At 50.7% G+C, this 11,668-nt stretch overlaps 1 protein-coding gene across 2 annotated transcripts; it reads right to left on the bottom strand.

Annotated features, from left to right (window-relative positions):
* Positions 1-1,583: 1,583 nt before the first annotated feature.
* On the bottom strand, positions 1,584-11,136 carry SOX10 (SRY-box transcription factor 10). Of its 2 annotated transcripts, XM_031600151.2 has the most exons (4): positions 10,844-11,136; positions 9,325-9,753; positions 4,482-4,747; positions 1,585-4,174 (listed from the first exon to the last, which is right to left on the bottom strand). In XM_031600151.2, the coding sequence occupies exons 1-4, from the start codon at positions 11,134-11,136 to the stop codon at positions 3,465-3,467; spliced, it is 1,698 nt and encodes a 565-aa protein (XP_031456011.2). In that variant the 3' UTR covers positions 1,585-3,464. The 2 variants fall into 2 exon arrangements, with proteins under 2 accessions (XP_031456012.2, XP_031456011.2); XM_031600152.2 differs by lacking the exon at positions 10,844-11,136 and having other exon boundaries at positions 1,584-4,174; positions 9,325-9,734.
* Positions 11,137-11,668: the final 532 nt, after the last annotated feature.

Here is an 11,668-nt window from a genome sequence, read left to right as displayed (position 1 = left end):
GAGGGGGAGGCAAGAATGCAAAAGTTGAGTGGGTCCCTGGGCAAAAAGCTCAGAGGGGGAATATGGAGATGCCTGCAGGTGTGCAAAGGGGATTGACCCCAGGGAATGCAAGTGCTTCCTGATCCAGGCCATCCTTACTAAGAAAAGGTTAATTTGCAGCACTGTGGCCTTCAGCCTTCTCCCCCCACCCTCTGTGGAATCCTTTAATCACGTTGGTGTGGTGAAATTTCAGCCCTGAAATGGTGCCTTTGTGCAATCATTCTGGCGTCCGCCATGGAGCGCGGGGGTCGTTTTCTTGTCCTTTTTTTTTTTATTTTTAAATGGCTTCTTTGTTCCCTGCCCGCCTCCCCTCCCCAGCCTTGCATCTGTATCAGATACGATTAAAGGGATAGGAAAGGATGCTGGGCCAGCTCCTTCTAGGCTGCAGGAGGATTGGTTAACCCCTCTGTTACCAGCGGTGTTCTACTTGTGGGGGCACCCTTGGATGAGAGGAGGCATCCCTTTCCACTGGAGAATGGTTGATGTGGAGCCCTCTTGCTTTCTTTGTTTGAAGAACTGGAAAAGGGTACATGTGTATGGTTAAGTACTTCTACCAGTCTTCTCTTCACCTACACCGTGGTCTTTTTTCTACGCCTGTGATCAGCTCTCCTGCTCTAGCTCTGCCATGGCTCCCCTTATCCCCTCCACGTGAACCTGCTCAGCAGTGAAATAGTTCCCATCTGGACCTTTCCCACAGCCCACAATTTGGGGTAGAGATTTCTCCTCTCCATTGAGTGGTTACAGACCTATTTTGCATGGAATTATTTAGATTGGCATCACTGTTTTTTGATGTCATTAAGCCATTGGCCCTATAAGGACCTCATCCAAAGTGTGCTGAGTGCTCTGCATTTCCTAGATCTTCTGCTTATTCTACTCGCCTATTAAGTGTTCAGTAAACACAAACTCACAGAACAGATCATGCTTTTGCTTTGAAGCCTTGGGACCTATTTTTTAATTTTTGTGGAGTTTCTTTGTTCAGTGTAATCCTATCTTGTTCCCATTGGCCTTGAGAGATGTTCCCAAGCAGGCCAATATCCCCTGCACATATTCTTTCCTCAGCTCTTCAGAACTCCCAGGATCTGATGACCAACATGTTTTCTTCCAACAATAGGTTACATACCTCTATTCTCGACTGTACTCTGTATGTATTTATGTTCATACCTCTGGAAAACAAGAGGTGTTGAATTTCTAGAAAGAAATGAATGGTTGCTTTCCAAAATACATCATTTTCTAGATGTGGGGACGGTTTTTGTGACTGCCTTATGGCAACCTAGAGATGAGGAACTGAGAGGAGAAACTCCGCACTCATATTCTGTAGATAATTAATAATGAAGCTAAAGAAATTCTTGGGTGAAGCACATGCAAAGTAGTGCCCTTCTTCATGGCTTGGGCTGAGTTTTAGCTTAGGAACAGCAACACATGGAAGAAATGGCTGGAGCTGGCTTATGAACTGGTGAGTTTCGTCTCCATGAAAGAGCACAGTAAGCCAGTTGGAGCTGTGGCTGTGTCCTCTGAATGACAGGCCAAGGAGAGCCATTCATGGGATCTGTGTGGTGGTGTGGTGACACGTGACAGATTTACTGGAGGGAAAAAATCAAGAGACTTCCAGGAAAGCGGTGAAGAAAAATCCAGAGACATGAAAATGAAACTTTTAAGTTTATTATTCCATATGTTTAATGCAGAGTTAATGGTGCTAGGACAGCATAAAGACTGGGGAAAGGGAGCAGGGGGAGGAAGGTGCTACTTGCATAAATAAGAGGACAGGGCTCAGATAGGTTACATGCGTACAGGGAACAAACATTCTATGTGATCTTTTCAGACACCACAAGGAGAAGTCATCCATAGCTAAGGGAGGTGGGAAGGACTGACATCATATCGACGGAGGGAAACAGTGACACGAACCACAGTCCACGTTCGGTCAAAGTATTTTATCTTTCTAGACTGAATTACCCGTTAGGAGGTTCCACAACGCATCTCTGTGATCAATTGTCAGGAGTCACTTTTTCCTGCAGCAGCTTCTTGGCCAGTTCACTCCCTGGCAGGACACACCACCCAGTCCTGGAGGTGACAAAGGAGAATTAAGTACGCTGTCCTCAGGAGATGGGCTGAACAGAAGGTGTCGATCTGACTGCAAGAGCTGCTTGTTTCCAGCTTGAAACCCAGAGATGAAAATGAGTTCTGCACATAAATAGTGTTCTTTTCTTTGTAGTCATCCAATATTGGGTGCATATCTACCTTGCTTATATCCACAAGAGTATCTTTCCATCCTGAGCGAAAGTAGGAGGGAGGTGCTGACAGATTGCGATAATGTGATGAACAAATGAACAGTGATGTATACCCCATTGGCCTGAGTTTGGAGCAGTGTTCAAAGTGAGTATTGGATTATTGGAACTACATTTGGATGTTGGCAAGTGCATGGTAGCTTTCTTGGTACCGTCACGTTTTCAGCAGACGCAGTCAAATGCTGGAGGAGCAAGGACCTGGTTTGCTGAGAGATTGTTGGGATACTGAAGAGATTGGGAAGGACTGAGATGCCAGAAATCTGAGACACAAGTGAACGATAGAAATTAAATTGTAAGAAGAAAGGATTCACCCACAGCACCTGAATGATCCACAGATCCTTCCCCACCTCTCCTCGGCTCCTTACACAAACACGCATACACACATACAGGCTATGATATGAGAAAGGCTAAGGCTGACAGTGCGTTCCTGAATTCTCTGCACTGTTCAGTCAAGCCTTATAAAATCCATGCAGGAAGGAGTGTGGGATTAAACAGATAGGACAGAGGGAAGAGGTGGGGAGAAAAGCTATCGCGTGCAGCTGTGGAAATCAGCAGGGAAGCAAGCATAAGTTGGTCTTCCAGCAGGGATCAAGATTCATGCATGTGTGAATCTTAGGCAGGACTGCTGCACAACTCTGATGCAAGGAAGCCGGCCATGCCGTCCTCCCAACTCCTCCTCCCATGACATGTTCACCAAGGCTGAGCAAGCACCCTTCACCTGCAGCAGCTGACAAAGAGTTGGCCATGGTGGCCTTTTGGAGACACTTGCTAATTTGCTGGAGGAGGTTGGGGAGGGGAAGGAAAGGACAGTCTCTCTCCTCTTACAGTCCAGGGTGCGCACAACGAAGCCCACCACGGACCCGTCACTCCATGTCTTGAGTCTTCCTCATCTAGAAGGCCAATAAGGTGTTGCAAGCCAGTTGTGTGGCCTGCGTGAAATCGGTACAGGGCGAAAGGACGAAAAACCTTCCTGTAGGCGGGTGAGCCAGCGATAGCCGGGGTCAAGAAAGGCACTTCCAGATACTCAGTGGGTTCTGGTGGCTGGATGGTGGCACTGAGTGACCTCGGAGTTCGGAGGCTCTTCTGCCTGTGCGGATTCTTCGGAGCCTTTCCGTCGCTGCTTTGGTCACTGTTCCCCATTCCCTAGGGTCTAGAGAGAGTCGTATACACAGGCTGTTCCCAATGTGTGGGACTATGAGACTGTGGCACAGAGGGTGTGGGGTCAGAGATGGCAGTGTAAAGAGGACGTTGGGAAGGTCCCATATAGGAGAAGGCAGAGTAGAGGCCGGAGGCTTGGCTGGAGTGGCTGTAGTAGGGTCCCGAGGGCTGGTGATCAGGATAGTCAAACTGAGGCCTGGAGATGGAGGGGAAGGCCGAACCATAGTGGGGCAGACTCAGGGATGTGTAAGCTATCTGGGAGGTGGAAGGTTGATCGGTGTAATGACCTCCAGGGGCAGACCCCTCCGTTTTCACCTGGGCCTTGGAGTCCACCACTGGTGATGTGGTGGCGGACAAGGAGACTCCATGCTGCTTGGAGATCCAGGCTGAGTGTCCACTGGCCGCAGCCAGGGCGCTCCCAAGGCCATAGCCAGCAGCTGCTGCGTAGCCCCCAACATGGCCTGGGTGGCCGGCGTGTCCGTTGGGTGGCAGGTATTGGTCGAATTCGTTGACATCAAAGGTCTCCATGTTGGACATCACTTCATGGCTGATCTCCCCGATGTCCACATTGCCAAAGTCAATGTGTGGCTTTCCCCCTTCCCCTAGGGAACGCCCTTCTCGCTTGGAGTCAGCTTTGCCTGCCTGCAGCTCGGTCTTAGGGGTGGTGGGAGGAGTGGGAGGGCCGTGGCTCTGACCTGTGGTGTGAAAAACATTTTGAGGAGGAAAGAAAGACAAGAAGTGAGTTACTGCTTTACCCCTGGACAGCAGCACACATCAACATTGCTCCTCCCAGTAATCCATGATAAGTAAGGAATGATATCCAACCTGGCCAGAGGAATGCACGTGCTCTGGAAACAAGGGCCTGTCACTATACCACTGACTCCAACAGTGTTTGTTGGGTCACGAGCAATGTGAGACATATCCCTGAGGTGATGGCTTGTTTTCCTGAGCTTCCCAGATTGTTGTCACCTACCAATTTGTTCATGGAGCCATGGGACTCACCTGAAGAGTGCTCCGGGTGCCCATCGGACATGGGTGATCCTTCCCCAGGATGCCTGTGGTCCAGGTGGGTGTTCTTGTAGTGAGCCTGGATAGCAGCAGCCCCGCCAGCCTCCCCCTCCACCTGGCCCTCTCCCTCGCCTTGCGTGGCCTTGCCATTTTTCCGCCTCCGTGGCTGGTATTTGTAGTCGGGGTGGTCCTTCTTGTGCTGCATCCTCAGCCGCTCCGCCTCTTCAATAAAGGGACGCTTATCGCTTTCGTTCAGCAGCCTGCAGGGCCAAAATGGTAAAAAAACAGGGGAAGGAGAGGGGCAGGAACATCAGAAGAAGAATCGCAATATCCCAATTAAGCTCAACAACCTCAGTTATCTTGTAGTTTCAACCCCAAAGGAAAATGTATGGCTCTACTGAGCACAAATGACAGTGATTGGTGTTAGCAGCTGTAGGCTGAAGCACAAATATCCAGCTCTTCTTACTGCAAAAAAACAAATTCTTTGTCACTAGACCTTGTAGAAATAGATGAACCATGGTCTCTGGATAAAAGATGTACAAATGTGAGGTCCTTCTCTGTTCTCCTGCCTGATCATGAGCTGCTGTGGGTAAGATAGGATCTCCAAAGAAACCATGCAACATGTGGGCAGGATAGCTCAGAGAAACCAACTTCATTGCTCAAGGCTCTAACAGATTTCCACTTAGAAACCCTTGAGTTTAATTTTACCATTTTCCCCTCAAATATTCTTGTGACTCAAAGTCATCCTGCTTCTGATCAGAGAGCAGTGCTCTCAAAAGAAACCCGTCTCATTGTACTACTGCTGGGCACACAAATGGCAAAATATTTCACATTTATGTGATGCCCATCCCTTTTTCCTCCCAACAAAAGAATTGCCTGGGGATGGGGATGAGCCGGCATCTTCGTACCCCTTAAGCCTTTAGCTTTAAACATAACTTATTCTGCTCAAATGAAAGCATTGTCATAGATAGAAAGGCCTGGATTGATCTGAAAAACTGAAGGTAAGAGAGGAGGAGCATGCAAGTAGAGCTGCGGAGGATTAAAGGTTTCACCAGCCAGTGACTGGTTTTTGAGCACCTTCTGCCCATCAGTCAGAAGGTGTGTGGCAAGTCTGCAGCCCATTACTGCTGACCTGGGTTCACTCCAGGCAGCCTGAGAAGGTCACGGCCGCACACTAAATTCCTCCACCTCCTTAATCCTGCAGCTTAAAGCAACTGAGCCACCGTGAATCCAGCACCAGCTTTTCTGTTTCCCTCCCACCACTCTACACCGTGCTCACAGCTCCAAGAGGGCTCTAATCACTCTGCCAGTGCTGCTCCAATCTGCCCTCCATGGTGTCTAAAGGACAGCCTGTCCAAGGCATCAAGGCCTGGGAGGCAACGTCACCTCATCCTTGAAAACAACCCTTTTCCGTGGGAGATGAAGAAGGGACAGTCTGGTTGGATATCAGGAAAAGGTTCTTCACCAGAAGGTGATCAGGCCCTGGAACAGGCTCCTCTGGGCAATGCTCACAGCACCAATCTTACTGGAGTACAAGAAGTGTCTGGACAATGCTCTCAGACGTATGGTCTAATTTTTGGGTGATCCTGTGTGGAGCCAGCAGTTGGACTCGATAGTCCTTTATGGGTCCCTTCCAACGTGGGGTATTCTATGATTCTATGAAAGGAGCTAGTGGAGGCAAACTGCACCCTTATAACACTTCTCTACATGGCAGCTGGGCTCAGGCTTCTCTACACTCCCCACACAGATAGTGCTAAAACTAATAAGATGGCAGGAAATTGAAGGTCTCATTTTACATAGGTACCTCTTGGAGGAAGAGGCTGGATGTTGGACAGAGGAGATGAGCAGTGGAGACCAAAGCTCAGCCTTGCATATCTGCCTCCTGGAAAAAGAGTCACTTGAGTCTGCACAGAAGCCATCTCCCTGCCCTCTGTTGGTGCCTGGACTCCTCACCTCCTCTCTTCTGGCCAGCAGCCTGCTGGCAGTGCCGCCAGCGGGACAGCGGGAAGTCTACTCCCTGTTCCTTTGTCTTCTTCCCCAGCCTGCCTGCTCCCTCCTCCCTCTCACTGGGATCAGAGCTCAAATCGGCTTTAGCAAAGTGAAACTGGTGCGAGCAGGCAAAGGCCAGGAGATTTGGGGGATTTGGATTTCACTCGTTTCCTGCCCTCCCCCTCTGCCCCCCATACTCCCCCATCGACAATGCAAAGGAATCTCGCATGGGCAGAGAACATATGGATCACGGAGCAAAGCCTTCATGGGGCTTAACACAGCCACCTCCACTGAGCCTGACACCAAGCACTCACCCCTGTGGCACCCCACTTTGGGAGGAAAAAGAGGAGCCAAAGTCTTCCCTCCCGCCTTTCCCATCTTTCCCTTCCACCACTTGGCATCACGCCGGGCTGCCACAGCCTGACCCCATCCCAGGGCTCAGCTGCCGATGAGTCAGGGCGGTGGGGATGGGATCTTCTGGTGCTCAGCCAGGGATGGTTGGTCCTACACGTCCACAGCCCTGGAGCTCATGGGCATGACCCCATCCCTGGCTCTTTGCCTTGGTGAGGTGCAGGAAATGAGGGAGCTGCCACTCCCATACAAAGATCTCTTCATAGGCTCTCTGTGCCGCTCCCTGCAGCCCCACTTTACCCCTTCTTCCCAACTCCTGTCTGGTTTTGGCTTCAGAGTTGTTGCTGGCTGGTGCGTTGGCTTAGAGTCACATCACACCGACATTTTCAGCAGCTTGCCTCCATTTGAGAGCTGCTCTCAACCTGCCCTGGGGAAGGAAGGCAGCCAAGACGAGCTTTCCTCAAGCATGGAAACCCTCCCTTCTCCTCCTCCTCTCCTTCCCCTCACCCTCCATTTTAGCACATTCGCTTCTTGATCCCCATTCTTTGCATCCTAAGTGGGCAGACTGAGGAAGGTGAATGGGACCATAACTCCTTCCCCTTCAACCTCCTCAGGGAACGTTTGTCCACACAGTAGGGATGTGGCAAGCATAGTACTAGGATACTGGACCAGTCTTTAAGAGGATTTTCCAGGCTCTGCCATCCCTACCAATCCCCGATTGCTTGGCACTTGGCTTAAAGGTCTGCAGGCAGTCTCCATGCTCACCAGCTCTCATTCCCTGCACTGCTAATGCAGCCCCTAATTGTATAAGCTCACAGCAGCCTATGTGGAAGTAGAATTTGTCACTCACACTGATTCACAAACAGTATACCTTCAGTGCACAAGGAACCTAACTGGAGAGCAACCCAACTGCATTATGGCTGAAAATCTTGGCTCAGGGCTGCAGCCCTGGTAACCTTCAGGACAGATTCCTTGGATTTTGGTTGGCTGATTCTTGTCCCTAGCCCCACAGAAGGGCACACGTGTGCCATCCTGGCAAGCTCAGATGCCAGCCCTGTGGCTGTACCCATAACCCAGTCAGTACAGTCTCGTATGATCTGGCACAGCTTGGAGAGCTGCATTTGCCCTAGCAGCAAAGACATGGGAAGGAGTTGTGTCCCAGTAAGGGAAAAATATCTTGAAATAACACTTTGGGAGTAAAACAGAGTGGATTTGGACAGCACCAGAAGGTGCTGGGAAGCAGAGAAATGGGGGCGAAGTGTGAAGAATGTGATCGGTTCATAAAGAAACAAATGGAAGAGGACACCAAGGTGTGGCTGGGTGGGGATGGCTGTCCCTGCTGGGGACAACAGATGCTGGGAGGGATAGACGAAACCAGTGGGCTACCAGAGTGAAGGGGAAAGAGTAGTCCAGGCCTGAGAGCTACGGGTCCAACCTTCACTTGAGGTCAGAGGCTGTTGGCAGAGCCCAAGGATGAAGTGAAAGAGCATCAGAGGAGGTGTTTACTTTTGACTACCTAAAGAAATCCCCTTGCTTGAGTTATAGAACACATTGGTGGGCTGGGGTAAACAAGTGTATACAGCACAGGGAGAAAATGATGCCTAAGGGCCCAGTTCTCTCTTGTGAACCAGGAGGTTTGGAGTCAGGAGGAGACCTGCTGGCCAGGGCATGTTTTGGAAAAATATCTCATGGCCCATCTTCCTCTCATATAGTGTTATCAGGGCAGAAAAGGGAATGAGAGAGTCCCTTCACATTGGGCTGACAGCCATGATGTTTGTTAGTTGGTGCAAGAGAAGGGGGTGACACTGGGGGGGGGGCTAGCAGCAGAAAGTTTAACAGGTTGATGGCATTACTGTTATAGACATCCTCATGAGGACAAAGTGGCTTAGCCATCACGGCACTCATGAGCCACAATATAACAGGGTCTCTCCTTGCCTATCTCTCCCCTCTGATGGCCTCATTGCACTTGCACAGCCTGCCAATACCAGGACCACCTTGGAAAGGATGGGAGGGGGGATCAGATGGGAGACCATCCTCCTTGGCACTGCTCAGAAGTTTCCCCTGCTGGCATGTGACTCAAGGTCAAATGGTCCTGGGGCAGTCACAGGTGAATTATGGTTGATAGGGCTCAGATCAGATTCTGTTCATGCATAATTTTGCCCAGCAGAGGGTGAGCCAAGGAGACAAGATCTTCCCTGACCATCAAGTACAAGAGGACCAGGATAAGTGTCGTGATCAGAAACAACAGGGAAAATCAGAGGGAAACAGGTGAAAAAGAAAAGTGTGAGCTCCACTTGGGATGGAGGTGAGCTCTGCTGAGGAAGCTTTCACTACATATACAGGGTATAGAACTCTTCCCCATTCTCCTAGCTGCTGGCTGTGCCTCCTGTGGGCGTCTTCCAGTAAGGAAGCAGTGGCACAAGAGACAACCCCTCCACCCTCCCCATCTCCATCTTTCCTCCTGATCACCAGGACACCCTCACACACCCATTCTTACCTCCAGAGCTTCCCCAAGGTCTTACTGAGCTCAGCATTGTGGAGGTGCGGATACTGGTCAGCCAATTTCCTCCGGGCAGCCTGCGCCCAGACCATGAAGGCGTTCATGGGCCTCTTGACATGGGGTTTGCTCTTGTTACTTCCATTGACTCTAACAGGCATGGGTACCAGGGTCCAGTCATAGCCGCTCAGCACCTGGCTGACTGCCTCACGGATGCAGACAGGGAACTTGTCGTCATCCGCCTCCGAGTCTTGCTGCTCCTTCTTGACCTTGCCCATCTCCCCATTTCCAGAGCTGGTGAGGTGTGGAGAGTTGTCCGACGCCATGGATGGTCCCGGCGAGAGGCAGTGGTGGTCTTCAGAACCCACTGGGCTCATCTCCACCTCCGACAGGTCTTGGTCATCAGCCATGGTCACTTCTTTCTTCTCACTGGGGAGGGAAGGGAGGAAGAGAAAAACAAAGGAAAGAAAGGAAAAAAGAAGAAGGAAAATAGAGAAAAGGAAAAGCAACCACCAAATCCGACTGGGACTCCACACTCCGAAGAGCAGACCACGAGACAGGGGCTGCTTGATAAAAGCGCAAGCAAAGCAATAGCCGTGCACACCACAAAACCCGTGATCGATGGGGGTGGGGATGGGTCAGGGCCCTGATCCTTTGGGAGCTCTTATCTCTGCAAATGTCCCAAACTGGCATGTGCAGAGGGGATGGTGGCAGCTGCCCAGCTGTGCCAAGGAATCATAGAATCACAGAATCATTAAGGTTGGAGTAACCACTAAGATCATCTAGTCCAACCGTCAACCCATGCCCAACCGCTCCAGACCATGCAGGATAGGGGGTTCTAGGGACCCCACAGAAGGGAGCATAGAGCATCCTGCCTGCTTGCAGATCTCCATGGGGGATATACCAAAGGGACAGATCTCCCATCTCCTAGCCACCTCCAGAGCCCCAGGAGAAGTAGGAGAAAGTGCCAGCGTGACGCGCCAGTGCTTGCTGCTCTTGGAGCAAAGACCTAAATCACATCTGTTTCGTGTCTCCAAAAGCATCCTTGTATATGTATATGTATATGTACATCTAAGTATGTGTATACATATACATATGCACCTACATATCCAGATGCAAACACACACATAGTTCAACTTAAAGAGAAGCCCAGGACCTGAGCTGCCTGCCCTGTGCACCCCTCCTCTCTCACTGTCTGCAGTCACCTCTGTAAGTCCCTGCCACAGCATCGCTGTCCCCTGATTTGAAAAAAAAAAAGCTCTAAAAATAAAGCCCCCCCATCCCCACAATATCTCTCCCCTAGACAGAAGTTAAAAGGAGGAAAGAAAGAAAGAAAGAAAAAATAGGAAGTTACAAAAAAGCACGCCTCTTGTTTAGCTGCAAAAGTCAATGCGGAGCAAAAGCTGCTGTCATTCCACTTTCAAGGGATGACATGAATCTTCGCTGAGGAAACTGAAAAAGTGGCAGAAAGTACAAAAAATAAATGTGCATGCCAGTGAGCTCAGGTAGGAAAACTTACGTTGCTGGCTGGTGCAGGCAGCAAACCCTGTGAAGGCTGCAGCTCTTGTCCCAGTGCCCCCCTGTTCTCCCTCCGGCTGTGGGGCGTGCTGCCGGGGAGGTGCTCAGGCAAGTGCCATTCCTGGAGGGAGGCTTGGTTTTTACTAATGCCCCGGCTGGATGCCTCTTGCTGGCTTTGCTGCTTAGCACCGGGGGAGGGAAGGGTGGAAGGTGGAGCCAAGCATTGCTCAGAGTCAGGACACAGTCAGGGCTGGTGGGGAGGGGATGCTGCAGCCCCCCACCCCAACTCAGCATTCACTGCTTTCCCCCAGTGGGGATAGAGAGCTCAACCCCTGGGGACTGGAGTTGCTGGGCACAGGGAAGGATGTGAAGTGGTGCAACCCAGGGCTGGGCTCCCCTTCCTTACCCCCGCTACCATCGACACGCTTGTAGTATCCACATTCCAAATATGTCCCTGATCCCCATAATGGAGGCCGGTGGGGACCCCAGTGCACTGCAACAATCCGGCCTAGGATAATGGGGTAAAAGTACTGCAAAAAGAGCCTCCTGAGTGTGGAGAAGGGCATGCAAGAGGTCAGGAGCATGCTGAGGATGGAGGACATTAGGTCCAGAAGAGCACTCTGCAGAGCAGGTCATGCCAGCTTGAACCTACTTGGGACTCTTGCACCCTAAAGATGGGGTCCTCACAACATCTCCATCTCTCTGGGCTCTCACCAAGATGACCAGGCTGAACTTCCTTGGCTGTGTTGAATTGCTCCTGAAGGCAAATATGAGGTGTTTTCAAATATGAGGACTATCTCATAGTCATTTACTCCTTGCTGCTCAT

Source organism: Phasianus colchicus, chromosome 1, assembly GCF_987193195.1.
Source record: "Phasianus colchicus chromosome 1, bPhaCol1.hap1.1, whole genome shotgun sequence".
Taxonomy (NCBI): domain Eukaryota; kingdom Metazoa; phylum Chordata; class Aves; order Galliformes; family Phasianidae; genus Phasianus; species Phasianus colchicus.
Note: the sequence above shows the minus strand (reverse complement) of the source record. Positions and strands in the feature narration are given on the sequence as shown.

Coding starts and splice junctions, on each gene's coding strand:
- SOX10 (XM_031600151.2), bottom strand. CDS start 11,136: ATGCTGAGTTGGGGTGGGGGGCTGCAGCATCCCCTCCCCACCAGCCCT. Junction 9,754..10,843: donor TGCCTGCACCAGCCAGCAAC/GTAAGTTTTCCT, acceptor TTCCCTCCCCAG/TGAGAAGAAAGAAGTGACCA. Junction 4,748..9,324: donor ACCTTGGGGAAGCTCTGGAG/GTAAGAATGGGT, acceptor TTGGCCCTGCAG/GCTGCTGAACGAAAGCGATA.